The sequence below is a fragment of the Opisthocomus hoazin genome, chromosome 8 (assembly GCF_030867145.1).
Source record: "Opisthocomus hoazin isolate bOpiHoa1 chromosome 8, bOpiHoa1.hap1, whole genome shotgun sequence".
NCBI lineage: Eukaryota > Metazoa > Chordata > Aves > Opisthocomiformes > Opisthocomidae > Opisthocomus > Opisthocomus hoazin.
The window spans coordinates 39,190,304-39,207,321 of record NC_134421.1 but is presented as its reverse complement, the minus strand read 5'-3'; the positions used below and the strand labels follow the sequence as shown (position 1 = coordinate 39,207,321).

The window sequence follows — 17,018 nt, the reverse complement described above, 5'->3', positions numbered from 1 at the left end:
AGAAAATTTCTCCGAAAATTCGACTGACGCTTCTGGCCAAAAGGTTTATTCAGGCTTGGGCTGGAGCAGCAGCCAGGCAGAGCCAACGCCAAAGGCTGCTACCGCACCGCAGGACTGGAGGGGGAGCGCAGAAGTTTTAACAGCACTGTCTGAGAGTAAGGGGACAAGTATTTCTACCTTGGAGTAAATCTCAGAGTAAGGCTCCTTCTCCCCTCAGAGCTGGAAGGATCCCAAGCTGCTCTTTCCGGAAGGAGCACGTAGTGACCTCAGTGTTTCAGCAACTCTCCCTGCTGCTACCTCAGTAAAACTGCATCCCCCAGCATGTCCAGTGACTCCACATCTGCTTTAAAAATCCCTGTGGCACCTCTACTGACCTCTCTACACAGAAGTGCTCGGGGGAGTACAAAAGCCGTTGCACGTGACTTCAAACTGCGCAGGTTCAGCGATTCCAGCCTGACCGTCCGTGCTACCATCCCTACTGCACAAAGAGAAGGATTACACAGTGAGGACTGGGCACAACTCACCGGCTCTGATCAGCTGGGAAAAAATTCCAGCTTTCTTGACCTGACCTGAAGAAACCAGTTTCTGTTCCGCAACACCCAAGCTCCAGCATACGAACACCCTAGAAGCTAGGGGCAGGGTTCAACAGGAACGGAGGCTGTCAGTGGGTGGTGGGTGAGGGCTTTCAGCACCTAAAAATCAGTCAAGTTCATCTCACTGTCTTAAAACAAACTGAAGAACGTCACAAACAAAACCAAGCAGCATAATTTTTATTTGGTGTTACAACAGGTGCGCAGCGCCCATGGGTTTGGGCGCTGCATTTTGCTGTTTATGATTTTTCTTTTTAAAATCTAAACAGCTCTTCTGTTCAGACAACTCCATGTGCTTTTTTATATACACACCGTGACCCCTGCATTCAGCCTGTCCAGTTAACACTAGAAGTACTTGTCAAGGCAATACATTATTTTATCTTTGCTGTAATTAGGGAGAAATCAAAAGAAAAATCTTAATCTGACCGATTACATGTACTGTACATACCTGTTCCAAAACCAATGTACTCAGACAGAAGTTTCTAATTTAATGCACTCTGTTATTCAAGTCAAAATGCTGTACACCTAAGTATCCACACAATCGTACATTCCTAATGATTCTTCTTTACACCTTTATTTTTTTTTAGACATCTGTTTTTAAAAAGGAATAAAGAAGTTGCCCTGTAGATCTATATTTCTTTAGAACAAAACATTATATACTACATTGAAAAATAATTTTATCAAAACCAGATTCAAATCACTGTTGTACAATTTTCAGTGAACGGTTCATGTTGAAATTGCACTTTGCAGGTAGAATAAAATTAAAAACTGAAAACGTGTTCTATTTCCTTTCGCAGGAGACTGCCTCTTCGGGATTCTTCTTCCGTGAATGTTTGTATTTGTCTACATACGCTTTCACTAGATTTGCCACTTTTGCAGAATTAACTTCTCCGCTCTTGCTATGACAAACCTACAACAGGTTTAAAGAAGAAAAAAAAAAACTTTTGAAACATTTCTGTTGATGTGCCCCTGTTTCACATCAGTTACTCATCTTCCCAACACCCCAGGCCTCTCCATCTCAGGCAGAACAGCTTTGGAAACTCCCAACGCTTCCCAAATACTTCAGGATTCCTATTCAACACTCCCACACAGTCAGTGCGTTGTTCCGAGGAGCTGAAAAAGCTCTTAAGGATGGAGAAAGACCAAGGTATTTCTGCTTTTCCCATTCCCAGCCCCAGCAACTACCAGTTGTTCCCACAAGACTAAGAACTCCACCCCACACCCCACCTCCGCTGAAATGTATGCGTTTCAGGTGAACAGATCAACTTACCTTATCTACAGCTTTCCGCACAATTTCTTTGTATTCTTCCTTAGTGATGTCTTTATTTTGGTAGAAAGGTTTAATAGCTAGTTTGACCTCTTGTGCTGCTTTTTCTTGAATTAACAGTTTCTGATGAAAAAACAGACTTGAGTGTTACTTTTCAGCGCCTGCACACGTATCTATCAATCACAATTCAGACTTCACAGATGAAAGCTACTATGGGAGAGCAGAAACCCACACTCCCCTCGCTCGCAGCTCGGCTCTCAGCCTGTGTTTTACCAAGAACAGAATTGTTGTCCCACAGCAACTTGTAGTCACAGGCGTATCAGCGCCGCTTTAAAGGCGCCTACGTTACAGAGAGTCAGCTTGCTGGTTTCTGTCCTACAGCCACCATCAAAGTACCACGTACATGCTGGTGTTAAGTATATTACATAGAAGGGGTATTTGTCATAGTTTGCTATTTTTTAGTATCTCAAGATTTTTATTTTATATATTTTATAGCTATGTATATTCTAAAAAACATATACACGTATACACTCTGAACTTTGAACTTGCCTGGTCCTTCTTGGAGCTATCTGCGCTGGCTTCCACTGTTACATTTGCTTTGTTTTCTGCCAATTTTACAGCTGCATTGGAGCTTTTGATGTGACTTGATGACGTTGCATTACCCGAACTTGGTCCCTGAACTATTCCCGCACTTCCCAGGACTGCTGCTGGAGCAGGCAAGGCTGGAACACTCATGTCATTACTTACATGAGCAGCATTTGGAATACCCTGTTGTAAAAAGTTATCAGTAGTTAATACATTATCCTTCTGTATGACAACGTGCCGTTCTAGAAGTCTCAGCAGCTATAAAGGGCATCACTACTGCATGGTTTGGTTCATCAGCTCATTGCCACGCTGTTCATTATTACAGAAGATATGTATGTTATACCACATCTAACTCAAAGGGAAAAAAAAATAAATCTGGAAAAGCGAGGCATCCTCCACATCACCACTGTGGTTGCTAGATTCTGGCTCTGATCCCACTGATAAAGCAAAGTGAGTATCCTGCAAACAGGCATGGAGGGTAACAGCACAAGGGGAGGGAAGCTAACAGCTGCAGAACCTTTCTACTTGTCACAGGAGACTATAGGAAGCCCTGTTTTGTAAATCAGGTAAACTTTTTTTTAAAAAATCAGCACCTAAACATACATAGAAAAAAGATACCTTAAACCACACTTGCATGATAATGATGCTGCTTTGAAAACATTTATTTTCGTATTTGTTGTCAGCTTGAACTTGCAAATGAATTTCAAATGTAAACACACCTACGCAAGTCCACTCGAGGGCAGAGGTGAAACACTGGTTGAAGCACCAGGATCTCTTCTTCAGGAAAAGCCATGTCCTGAACATTTCCAAGTATCACCAAGTGATACCATGGGCACTGCTGATACTTTGGAACTGTGAAATTAAGTAGCTCTCAGACCTCAAACAGAGGTCATTTTTCGCAAAAGCCAAGAATGCATCCTCCCAACACGTTTCTGGCAGGCTACCCTAAATGCTACCTTTTGGCAGGTAATTGCTATTACTTTTTTTTCATGTCTGCATTTATCCAGATGGAAAATGATGAAACAGGAATCTGAGCTCCCAGAAAGGACACAGTTATTGAGCTGTTATGACCGGCATGCCAACGCTCGCCCGTGTGCGCTCTTCATCTTCCTTTCAACAGGAAGAACAGGTGGAGTCCTGCAGTGTTCAGCAATTTGTACGGTGCGACCCACCCAGGACTCGTTCAGGGAAAGCTCAAAGATAAAACAGCAGCAGCAGCTCCCAAAAGTATTCAGGCTCACCGACTCCATTCCACAAAAGCACGTATGAGCAACAGATATAACAGAGGTTTCACTAACAAATAACTATATTTTGAAGCAATATGCAATCTACGTAGAAATGTATTTATTGCTGCATTAGATACTAAATTTCACAGAGGTTTGTAGCCTTTGTTCTGACTTCTTGCATTTTTAGAGGTTAAACATACTGAATTTCCAATTGTGAAAATATTTTCATTAAAGACAGCAGGTGTTAATCAAATCAAGCAATCTACCAGCATTTTAGTTCCAATAGTACCTTACTGTTTTACCTTGCAGAGTATTAAAGTATTTCATACGGCCGGCAACCCCACTCAGTATTTCCCACAGTACTTAACTCCTTTCATTCTAAATTAGTGAATACAAATGGATAACAGCAGTTGAAAGTGAAAGTGTAGGCCATTTATAGGTTCGCTCCAGATCTTTAGAGATGATGCATGAAAACAGAGGGTTAGAAGTCATTGTTCTAGGACATCACTTTTTCAACCTGGAATGCACGGGAAAGCGTTTTAGGTTAGAGCAGGAAGCCTGCAACGGAAGAAAAGCACAATCCTCCGTCAAACCCCGAAGAGCCCTTTACACATCACAGATGCAGCACTGGACCTGCTCACAGGGCCACGCACTCTCCTGGAAGTTGTTCGTATTCCTTTCCCTGGTATAAAAGCTCTTAATATAAACAGCTGGCTACAGGAGGAGCTCACATACACAAAGGTTGTTTTGAAGTATCTTGAAAGGCACAAAGAGATGGTCCGACCTGCTGCAAGAACAGCAGAATCTTTTCCAAACTGGCAAAATGAAGTGGGAGTTAGGTCTCAAACAGGGCATGCAAAACCAGGAGAATCAGGCAAGAAGGCGGAAGAAAAACACAGCAGAGCAAGCTTGGAAATTATCAACAAAAGATTAAACAGAATAGAAAATGCGTGTGTGTGTGTGTGTGTGTAAGCTGCTGAGACAGTGACAGCTGAGAATGGAAGTGTGGAACAAATGGGTGCCATGCAGTACTTGACAGCTTTCCTCTGCTGATACACCCCACGGGGTAAGAACCGCAGCAGAGGCTGCGGTCACTTCCTACACGCTGCTGAAAGGGGATTCAAGCATTTCCTAAAGCTTAAAAAAAAACAGGTTTTGAAGGGGAAAACTTAGTTTTGGAAACGGGGCACTTTTAAGAAGAAAAATGTAATGGACAACTGTTGATGGAATTTTTTAGTGCTCCGTTAACAGCTGGAACACTTTGCTACTGCAAAAACCCAGTTATAGTGTTGTGTATTATTATTCAAAAGCTAGAGCCCCAGAACAACCCATATCCTCATAGATACTTCCAAGTTAAATTCGGTGTGGGGTGGAAGAGGACAGGCAAGAGAGAAAGAAACTGCAAGTATAAATTTATCAAAACTACGGCATTTGATATAAGAAACCCTTAACTGATATTACTGCAATACTGCTCTCGCCACGGCTTCTGATAAAGCATACCTGCAATTGTTTTCCATCTTGCTGTGAAGCAGTGTAGCTGACTTGTTGAGATGGTGGGGGTGGAGGTGGAGGCGGAGGTAATCCCTGAGACAAATTTGTGGGAGCAGCTACCTGTATGAGAGGCACTCCGGTAGGGAGATGCATGGGCATTGGAGGGGGGATGCTGAAAGGATTTCGTTGCATATTCATCATGGGAGGATGGACACCCACTGGATACGGAAAAATATTCATAGGTTGGTGCTGTGCATTCACTTGTGGCATTACATTCATTTGTTGCTGCATCATGTTTATTGGTAACTGAGAACCATCGCTTTGCTGGTTGCCTTGGTCTTTGAGGTTTGGATCTATCAAAAGAAAAACCAGACAGTATATGAAGTGAAAAATCCATACTTCATAAAGCAAAAGTGGAGCCAGGTGTCTAAGTTCTCCATGAAGTATGGAGTATCAAAAAGCTTTATATCATCTGAGTATTTTACAGATTTTGCATTCCACCATTACACAGCACTCATCACCAGACACGTCACGGAGCCAAATGCTAGTTTCCGACTTTAAAAAGTTCCCGTTCCTATGGAAGCCTGCATTTGGAATTTCTATTTTCTCTACTTGCTCTCACGACACAGCTAATAAATTATTTCATCACAGTGAAACAGTAACTCTCCCCCAAAGAGCAGGAAGACAATGTAATTTCTCCAGCTTCTGCAATTGCCGAAGGTTAGTCTGCCATACGCTGTCGCACATGCAGTGCGCTGCTCCCCTGTGCCGGACTCACACACACTCACCCGGTGCCGTTTCTGGTAACTACAGAAATACTCTGCTGGGTTTTTTTTCACTGAATAATAAATAATGCTCAACCAATTTCAAAGATGTTCATATTCAGACAGAGTTGTTCAAAAACCCTGTAATGGCACAACAGGGAAAGCCTGGAAGTAAAAATAACCTCTCGGGTCAGTATTTCTATAAAAAATAACTTTACTGTCTCACTCAGATTTCAACAGAAGCCAAAATATTGAAGTCTAGATGCAAGCAGCAAACCTTCCAAAAGTCAAGAAATCAGTTCTGAGAAACGGTTGATGGGTTATAATTCAGATGTCTTTCCCTCAGAATCCCCTCCTTGATGAACCCTGTCACCTAATTCACAGGGATTTGGATTTAAACCCTTATGCTTCACCCCAAATCACTTTTTTTTAAAGATCACGGGATAACACAATCACTGAGGTCGGAAGGGACCTGTCAAGACCATCTAGTCCAACCCCCCTGCTCAAGCAGGGTCAGCCAAAGCAGGCTGCCCAGGACCATTTTGCCCAGGACCATGTCATCATGCCAACCTTGTCTATTTTTATCCAGTTTTGAGAGATCACTGTACTGTTCTCAGCTGAACCCATGTTCCAAAAGCGACTCTACCAGTATGACTGTTGCTGAACTAGGTGAAATGAAGGCTGCAAATTACACCATACTTCCCATTAAAGGTCTGATAAATTTTGCCTGCAGCAGACTGCAGGTTGACAAAGTTGCCTCAAAACTAAGAAGCCACTGATGCAGTTGTCTCTGAGAAGACTGAGAAAACTGCTGGCATACATGATAAAAATTGATAAAAACAAAGTCAAAACAAGGAGACAACGGGAAAGTGCAAGCGTGGTTGCCCTCAGAACTGGATTTTACAGTTTTTAAATACAATTCACAACTTTTACTTCAGAGCATTAATAATCTGTGGATGACTTCTTAGCTATTCAGAATCAATCTCGTCCAAAGTTACCTCACTTTCTACCAAAAGTTTATTTCCATCAGGGCAGTTAACTTTTAGATATAAAATGCTGAAAAATATTAAGACTACTATTGAGGTCTTAGAGGGATTTTAATGCTGAAGTACAGTAAAAGTACTGGGTTTGTATTTATAAACCTTCCTAGGTAAAGAGGAAAATGCTTCTTTAGAAGCAACATAAACATCAGATAATGATTTGTCACCTCTAGAATCTACGGTGTGGATCTGCACAGACAAACGCAAATCTCTGAAAAAAATTACCCTTTTTAAAAAGTGTGCAGGTGCTAAAAGTAACCATGAAGTGGATATGTGTTCTCTTCAACCAAATGGATTTACTTAAACAGCACTCTTCAAATGCATAGACCTTGAATTATGTCTAACTTTAAGCAAAACCAAAAAGCCATCCAAACACCATCAGAAAACAAGAAATCCCCAAACTCCACACCCTATAAACCTCCATATTGCAAAAGGACTGCAGGTTCACCTCGAATTACGTTGAAGAACTAATCAACTCCAGATAGGTCAATGTGACTAGGATTTTACTAGGCTACTGCAGCTGTGACTAAGCTTTTACGTTTCAAACCCACAAATACCTTGTTCAGGTGTCTCCTCTTCTTGCCTCATTCCCCATCCAGACTGTGGGCTTGATGAGCTGCGTCCTCTTCTTGAATAGTAATTCTGCACATCAGCAGGTAAAGTCTTTCTCACAGCCCAGCTGGACGCCGACGTCCACCCAGATCTGTCAGCAGGCGTATCAAAAGAGTAATCTTGTTCATTCTTACGCTTGTATGGCTGATGTTCTGGGAATCTTGGAGTTTCATTCCCAGAACAATTTGAGTTCCCTGAGAGAGGTTTTCTATTTTGCCAGTGATTTTCACTCTGGTCTCCATACATGAAACCACCTCTTCCACGCCCACCTCGGCCACGCTGACCTCTCCCTCGATTCGGAATCCAACCTGAACCGAAGTTTTTATTCCAAGAGTGTCCTGAATTATCATGCCTGCCGTCTTCCCAATGTGGTTGATCTCTCTCTCTGTTCCTGACTTCTGGAACAGAGTTTATCCTTTCCATTACCCAGTCTGGAAAATCACTCCTCCGCTTGTCTGAAGAATACTGATCATCATTGGTCTTTTCTGTATTGTCCTTCTCTTTTTTAAGACTTTCATTTGGTTTTTCTTGATCACTTCTTCTATATCGATCATTTCCTCTGGGACTCCTCCAGCTGTCATTTGCCCATCTCTCTTTCCATCGAGGTGAATGACTGTCCCTCTCATTTCTAGAGAACGAAGAACCTTTATTTCTTGTCCTAGATCGTGATCTTGACCTAGATCGTGACCGTGACCTAGACCACCTCCTACTTCTTCTTTCTCTGTCACGATCTCTTCTTTGACTATCTCTATCACTGCTTCGAGATCTAGATTTTTGCCTCGGAGATAAATCCTTAGTTCTTGATCGAGAAGATGATCTCCTGCTTTCCGTGACAGTTTCCCTTTTGGGAGATCGAGATGGTGTTTTTTTCTCATCTTTGAGTGTCTCTCTCTTTGGAGAATGAGATAAGGATCTCCTTATCTCCCTCACAGTTTCCTTCTTGGGTGATCGTGAGCTCCTGCCTCTGGTCATCTCCCTTTTAGGGGATGGTGATTGAGATGTCCTGCCCTCTCTCCTAGAAGGAGACCAAGTTGTTGATGGAGAGTGAAACCTAGATCTTCTAGTTCGAGTCTTTTTATCTTTTTTGAGTTCTGATTGGCACTCTCTTTCTTGAGGAATAGATTCATCTTTTTCATCAGAAAGTCCTGAAACTGATGCACAGTTTCCTGCATCACACTGTAAGGAGTTCACTTCTTGCTCTGTACTTTCAACTGGTGGTAACTGCTCAATCTGAGGTTCATTCTGGTCACTGCAAAATGAGTCACAATCCATCGGTATCATCTCATTGTTATCTTCACCAAAATGTTTATGTTCAGCATTTACCTGGGGTGACTCTGAAGTTCTACCCTCTTCACTCTCTGGCACAGTGTTCTCTTTTAAGGACGGTTCTGATGTACTGTTCATAGAAATACTGGGTATTAATGTATCTGGTTCTTCAACTTGAACAGTTTCTAAGTTTTGAATATTTGTATGTGCACAGTCTACTACTGCTTCTTCTTCAGCCTTGGAATCATCTACTTCTATGGCTTCTGGATGCTCAGGCAATTTGCTCCTGGGGCTCTCTAATGGCTGATCTTTTCCCAAATTTTCTGGATATTCCAACAATTCATTTTCTGGACTACCTATGGGTTGATCTATTTTTGTCAAAGTTTCTATGTTCTCTGTTAATTCATTTTGAGGACTACACAATGTCTGATTCACTTTTTCGAAAGTTGCATGGTCACATACTTCAACTGTGGGACCAGCTACTGTTTCCATTTGTTCAAGAGTATTTTCACAGATGTCCTCATTCTTATGATCTACATTTTTTCCAGTATCACCTTTCACTTCAGATTCCTGACTTTCACACCCTGAAGACAGTACTGGAGGTTCTTGGACAGAAAAAATGACATCCATGTTGCCTGAGGTATCTTCATCTTTGTTACATTCTCCCATAGTTTCCTCAATTTCTGCATGTTCACTAAACCTTTCCAACCCATTAACAGATTCTGTTTCCACATTATTTTTCTGTGGAAGGCTTGCACTATTGCTTTCGTTATCTGACTGCCGGTCTTTATCTAACGTTAGAACTGCTTCAGACTCAGCAACGTCATCATCTTCCACAGAATCACTGGGTGTTTTTTCAGAACGTGCAGAACTTCTCAGTTTCTTTTTAACCACGGGTGTTTGTTGTTTAACTATTCTTTTAGACTTTCGTTTTGGAGGAGCCTTCTCTGATTCCGAAGGAGACTTATTCAGAGATGGGTTATTGCCATCAGAGGCACCGCACGCAGAACTGCTTGACCGAGGTGAGCTCCGAGATTGACCCAGAGTCTCATTTTTGCTGTTTCGTGCAGACCTTCTTCTTGGAGTAGCGTTAACCGATTTCCTTCTAGTTCCTCTAGTGCCAGATGAGCCAGAAGCTTGCTTTTTCTCTTCTCCTTCTTGGGTGCACGCAACAGCGTATCCTTTGCCTAAAGACTCTAATAAAAGCAGATTACGTTAAAGTTTGATAATAACCATTTATCCGAACACAGTTAAGAACATAAAATGACCGGTTTAACAGATATCTTCAAATAATACAATTTAAGATTTAGTATGATATGCTGCCACAGCATTTATTTTTTTGCAGTGCAGACTTTCTTTAAAGAACAGAATCAAACTAACAAAGTGACACATCAGACATCTAAACACACATTTTAGAAGCAGTATCAGCATGGCTACATGGACAGTAATGGCATTCACAATGAAACCGCTACCGATATTGCTGTTCAACGACAGTCAGCACTCTTAGAAAAGGAAGTAACCATACAACATTGTTAGCACACAGCAGTTCCTGTCATTCTAAAATGCAGGCCTGTTGGCCGTGAAGCCTCAGTACTACAGAAATGAAGCTCAGTGCTATAGAAAGTGACATTTTTAAATGGCCACCAGCAGATGACCACATAGGAAGCAGCTGCTCAGCAGCAATGACAACATACCTCTCTACAAAATCTCATTTCAGACAGTGCAAACTCATTCACCAGTTATAAGGCAGACCCTGCATGCTCCATGGCAAACCGGACTTAAACTCTGCTGCAAGGTCCCCACAGTGCCTGCAGCACCTAACAAATTAAATAAGGAGCACAATTTTGGGGCAGTCTAGGGTGCGTCAAAAATCTGAAGCTGTAAGAATGACCTTAAATTGTACACAGCAGCACAGGAGCCCTTGTGTGGATACTGTATTAATTAATGTGGATACCGTACTAATCTATTTCCTGCTATCCACAATGTGACATACGTCTCTGTAGCGAAGCCAAGGGTTGTACTCACGGCAAAGGGAACAGACTGTACTCTTGATACCTATGAAAGCTTATGAGGGATAGCTCAGGAATTAATGATTAGTGATAATTAAGTAAATATACTTGAATTTAATACTCACTTCAGAACTAAATTAATTTCCTGAGATGTCCATTAATTTCTTTCACACTTTGTGTAGACTTTAGACAGCATCAGGAATTTGGTGTTTAAATTATTTATTTTTACAGCTTCATTATCATATATAAATAGTAGAAACTTGCTAAATATTAATTTCTATGGAATTTGCAATGGCTTTACCACATCACACAAACTCTTGATTCTGACTCTGTATAATGTTATTTCCCATGCTTTTACTGCACAAAAATGTTAAATGTATTCCTATACAGATCATATAAAAATCTGATAGCAATAAGACAAGTATGTAACAGCACCAAATCCTCTTTCTACCACTTACAACTTTGTTAGCAGAATCAAAAACATATCACTGTCTATTAAATGTAAACTTCTCAGAGCAGTAACTCGGAAAGCACCTCGCTAGCTTTTAAAAGGCTAGAGCAGGGCACAGGACTATAATCACTTTCTTTGACTTCCCTTATAAACACAGTAATTTGACGGAACATGAAAAAAAAATCTAGTTTCAGTTTCTGGATGTCCACTGATCAAATTGTCACTTAAGGTAATGAAAACCAATAGTATTGATTGTATAAAAGGTACCATGTATTTAAAAGAAAACGTGTATGGTAAAGAACTTCCAAAGGAGTTTCAGGTGACTGGCACCTTAAGGTATCTACTGTAAGCCTCCCCAGTAATTTTGTTAGAAGTGACCTCACAGTGGTCAACCAGCAGTTATTCAGCCACATGCGGCTGTCTCAGACCAACTACGTCTTCAAACCTACTACAACAGCCAGGAAAACAAGTTAGACATTAAAAATTTGTAATGACATATAACATCCATGATGATTTCCTTCAGTGGGGAAGAAATCACCCTGCAATAATAAAAATTCAGAATACAAATGAAATGTGGGAATCCTGACAGAATTAAAAGGCAAGTTATTGCCATGGCACTTTCAAAGTCTGCTTGTGAAACACAAGCCTCTTTTCAGCATTCCTTACTACTCATAAAAACTTACCGGACAAAATTCACAAGCTTTGGACTTGGACCAAATACAAGGCATTTCAGTTCACTGAATCTTTATGTAGAAATATTTTAATCACACAAAAGAATTGCATAATGCCAGTCTAAATTATAACAATATTTGTAGATTCACTAACACATTTTCAAGTCAAACCACTATAAAGATTATTTAATGGTAAGAGAATCCAAAAAACTGCAGCATCTACAGGGAAGATTCAAGCAGTACAGTCACATGTCCATCACTGATATTCATATGCCTCCTTGCACAACTCTGGAAGCAACTTTCAACTACTACTCTGATGCAAAACTGTACACTTTAAGTGTGACCAGGAGATGGGAGGGTGCGTAAAAATTAAAAAAAAAAAAAACAAAAACAAAAAACTTGTGCAGCCATCTTTCAGGCCCAATTTAGTAAGAATCACAAGATCCAGTTTGCTTTTTTTTGTACGCATGTATTTTCAGTATTTTCTTCATTTTTCTCCTGTGCTCCACCTTTGTAAAAAATCTCAGGGTCACCTCCACCTTCTGCCTTTTCCTTCATCTCTTATACTTCCTGTAAAAGAAGGCCTTGTTCCCTTCTCATTTATATACATTTGTCATACATCTCTAACAGTATTCAGGCTAGGCTTCCCCTTGCTTTTGTCCTTACCTTTTTCGTGCAGGTCTGTCTTTTCCTCAGTTGCTATATAAAATCTGAATGGGGAAGGAACACTCACTCAACAGAATGTGACCAAAATCCTCAAGGGCCCTATTCACATCCAACATCCCCTAGTTTCACCAGGAAATTCAAAGACTCGGTGTCTTACTTCCCTGCACGCTTCTTATCAGCAGGAAGTCTTTAAGTCAAACTTGAAGATGACTTAAAACTTCAGTGTCAACACAGTGTAATGTTTTAAGATTCAATCTTGATGACTGTCTTCCACTTTGTCCACAGTACAAGTAATATATTACACTACATATCTGGACTTTAGTTAAGGTGTGGCAAGAACATATGGAAACATAGAAAAATAACTTCGGAATTTACTGCTGTGTCTTGTTAGCTTGGTAATTTCGCATTTAAAAATCACACCTTTAAGAGAGGAAGTGCAATGCTTATATAAAAAGTATCAAAGTTCTAATCAAGACAACGAATGAGAAAAATATATTCTACATAAAAATATAAACCCAAGAATATATGAAAAAAATAATTTCCCTTTGCTGTCAAGACTCACTCAAAATCTCCTGCCTCTCCCAAAAGACAGGATAAGGGATTTAGTTCCATGTTCTGCCTTAGGAGTTGACAATGTTGCCAGTATCTGTAGATCAGTTACTGGTATTATCAACAGCAATTACTCACGTGTTCTAAATAGTCTAGTGTTGAAAAATAATTGGGAGCTTATTTGCTTATCCAAATATTCTTTGTCTTTCTGATGAGAGAGAAAAAGGAGAACCTGTTGCTTTGCTTTGGTGGGGTTTTTTCTGTTTGTTTTTAAAATTTTTGGTGCACATTAACAAAGAAGCCTGGCTATGTAAATAGGAAGATGAAGGGAAATCAAGAGATACGAGCTAGCATGTATACTCATTACTACTAGAAGCAGGAATGGTTAAGCATTAGTTAAATTCACTGCCAAACATGAGAGGCCTGAGGAAGCAACATATCCATTTTTCAGTGGGGAATGGACAGGTGAAATAAGTACTTTTAACAAGAATGCAGAATACAAATGAATAAAGCATCTTTTTCATGATCCTTCTGCTACTTAACTCTTTCCAAGCAATTCACTTACCCACAATTTTTGTAAGCTGAGAAACCCAAATCTCTCCCTTCTCTTTGCCTACTAGTCAAGTGAGAGTAGTACAATTCACAATTCAAAGAAGGCATTATCTCTGGCCTTAAAAAACAGCACTCCTTTGTTTTTGCTTCTTTGAACTTGAGCACCCAGCACCCTGTTGGAAGAGAAGCTACATTCTTGCTGAGTATGGAGAGAGAAAGGCTGTTAAAGCAACTCAAGGAAGGTATTTCCTTCCATGCCTGTGTCTTCTGCTAAAAAACCAACAGACCCTGAGCCTGAGCACCTTTGCAAGGGCTTGTAGGCATACAGAAAGAGATCCATGCACTGCACCATTTCCTGACTACTCCTCCGTCAGGAAATAAGTTTGTTCCTCAATAAACCACTGAAATATGTCATGCAATTCATAACATATCAAAATGAGATTTATCCTTGCACAATAGCAAAAGAAGTTGTAACGTGAAAGGAAGTGTTGAATTTAGAAATTAAATTAATCTTCAAATGAAGAACAGTTATGCCAGTTTTGAGATGGTTGGTTCATCTTCTATATTCTCACTTCAGAAAAACCAGCTGGTTTTGAAATAGTACCAAACTGCACCAAAACAGATTATTTTTTCTGTTAACTGTAACTATATACTCAGCTTTGATTTCTGAGAATCATATTTTAATGATACTCCACATGAGCTATAAATAAAACTTACAAAAAAAAAGTTTACCAAAGTTTTCCAAAGGCCTGGTATTTGTTGGAAGAATTGTCCCTGCCACTGTAGTAGAAATGAGAAGAAAGGTCTCAGCTTCAGCTCCATAAGATAGTAAAGGAATTCTGGAAAAATAAAAGCATTAGCAGTAGTTGCTTTAGCTGTTTGTAGTAAGTTTTGGAAACAATGCACAAACCCAAAACATTAGGCAACCATGACACTTCCAACCTCACCACCGTTGGAGAGAAAAGCAAAGCTGACAGAGAACAAAACTTTCCTTCTCTTCTTTAATTTCAGGCTTATATTAAGGCCTAATCTAGTAAAACAGTTTGAACAAGGTATGTTATGTTAAAGGAATACACACGTGGCTTCCTTCAAAGCCAAACAAACAGTCTCCTCCAAATCAGTAGGCTGTACTACTGGAAATCAAATTCTCAACATTGATACTTCAACAGAATAGCCTTTTCTGCAGAAAAATGAGAAACAGTGTACACAACAATTTAGTAAAGGCTTCTTTAAATATATATTTATTAAGACTCCCTCAGCAAGCCTTGGGCAAAACCAGAATTTAGTTCTAGATCGACAATTCTTAAGCTATCACTGAGTTGGAATGAAACTTTTCATAAGGAAAACTATATGTAAAAAAAATTTAAGTTAATTCTTTAAATGCTAGGTCCAACTTTTAATTAAATTTAAAGTCTCTTTACTTGCTCTTTTGTCTTTAGTCTTTATTTTATGCCAAAGAGAGTAAACAGACATGTAGTGAAACTAAGATCATAAACAGAATCAATTTCTTACTGTGTTATTTTAAAATCAGGTATTTTTATGCTTCTGCTTGATATTTATGAAATCATCCTTAGGGTATGTTTTAACACACATCTGCTCTCTGACAAAAAAAAAAAATTATGTTCTCTGTTTCATTTGATAGAATACCCTTAATTCTTTCTAAATGCATTTGTTTATAAACAATTACAGAAAGAAGTGTTAGAAATAACCCATAAAAGGGGGGGACAGGAATCAGAATCAGAGTGACGTTAAAGCAAATGTAGTCTGATTTTTAATGATAGAAATTATTTTAAAAGCAGATTGCACACTAAATTCCAAATAGAAAATATATTTAAACGTGCATTTCTGTGAAAGTGACATATCAAGATGCACACATCAGTGGAGTTATTGTGCTTGTCATGAGTATCAAAAAAGCATTAATATATACAGAAAACAATCTATTGGCATAAAACCAGTATGCAGCAAACACAAAAATGTAACAAGTTATATGCAAACATTATTTCTATGATAAAATATAGTTTTATCTAAAGAGCAATTTGAATTTATCAAATTCCAAACCTGAAGTATTAAGACCCTTTGCACTACGAATACAAAACACGTACCTCTCCACTCGAGCAAGCACAGATGAACAGGACAATTCTAGTTCTCGTCTCTTCTGTCTAACCGTTGCATTGACTTCTGCGAATTCTGTACTGAAACACAAATTTCATACAAAAAGTTACAAAAAATAACTTTGTACTATAACAATTTTGTATTTCAACAATTGCTTCTATCAGTGACTTTTTTAAAATTTAAGTTTATCAGAACTTTCAGTCACAATGAAACTATCCATGATTACTGTTTAGAGGGAAAAAGCAGTCACAGTAAACTAACTGAAGTCCTAAATAAATGAAGCAGACAGAATGGAAAACAGGAGATGACATGTGTCTTCTGGGGAGCTGAAAGATGGAGAAACTTCGCATCCTTGACAAATCAACACTGTTGCATGCACAGCCAAAAGGTTTATTCATTTACAGGCTGCTGAAAACATATGGACACAATCATTTTTTCATTAGGCCATATTATCCAAATAATGTTTTTCTAGACTGTTCTTTTTCTTCCATCTTCTCAACTGATTTTTTTTTTTTTTTTTTTTTTTTTTAACACTCGTTCTTAAGTATTAGACTCATTAAACAAAACTGCTTCAAGTATGTTTAAAGTATTCCCCTCTTGGAGTCAAGGATCAACATAAAAAATGACTGTTTCTGATAAAAAACAGGATATTTACTGTTAACTGTTTTGCTAACTGCTGTTGTAGTAACAGGACTAACGCTTTCCTATCCATGGCTTCAACTCAGCAAGGAGTTTATTATGAGCTAAAAATAAAACTTATTAACTCTTATTAAATCAATGAGATTAAAAGCACACACTCAAGTATTTTAATGCTGGACACATGACAGATTGGGGTGTGCCCTTAACAATACTAATCTTAAAATATTTGGGTTTATCCTTTAACAGCTGTTCATTCATGAATATCAACTCAGACATCTTCAAAATATTTTAAAGCAGTATATAGACAGGAGCAGAAGGAACTATAGCATCTACAATATGTTAACCCATCAGTTATATCAAGCACTAGTATATACTAACCAGTCATTTCTACAACTAAAAAAGGATTCTTCATTGCTACCACCGGCCGGAAGCATGCTGAAGAAATTAGTTCTGAAGCACTCATTCCAGCAGGTCTGTCTTCTGGGCTACAAAAAAATGTATGAATTAAAGGCATCCAAAATAAAATAA

The 17,018-nt window shown here is 39.3% G+C and overlaps 1 protein-coding gene across 5 annotated transcripts in view; it reads right to left on the bottom strand.

The window, feature by feature from the left end:
* Nucleotides 1–753: 753 nt before the first annotated feature.
* The window catches only part of SCAF11 (SR-related CTD associated factor 11), a 50,081-nt gene continuing 33,816 nt past the window's right edge, over nt 754–17,018 (bottom strand). For all 5 annotated transcript variants that reach the window (XM_075427993.1, XM_075427992.1, XM_075427991.1 and 2 more), the window contains 8 exons: nt 16,869–16,975; nt 15,842–15,931; nt 14,472–14,578; nt 7,521–10,037; nt 5,169–5,512; nt 2,407–2,625; nt 1,861–1,980; nt 754–1,500 (listed from right to left, as the gene is read on the bottom strand). In XM_075427993.1, coding sequence (XP_075284108.1) covers nt 1,372–1,500; nt 1,861–1,980; nt 2,407–2,625; nt 5,169–5,512; nt 7,521–10,037; nt 14,472–14,578; nt 15,842–15,931; nt 16,869–16,975 — 3,633 coding nt within the window. In that variant the 3' untranslated portion in view covers nt 754–1,371. The remainder of the gene's footprint in view (nt 1,501–1,860; nt 1,981–2,406; nt 2,626–5,168; nt 5,513–7,520; nt 10,038–14,471; nt 14,579–15,841; nt 15,932–16,868; nt 16,976–17,018) is intronic.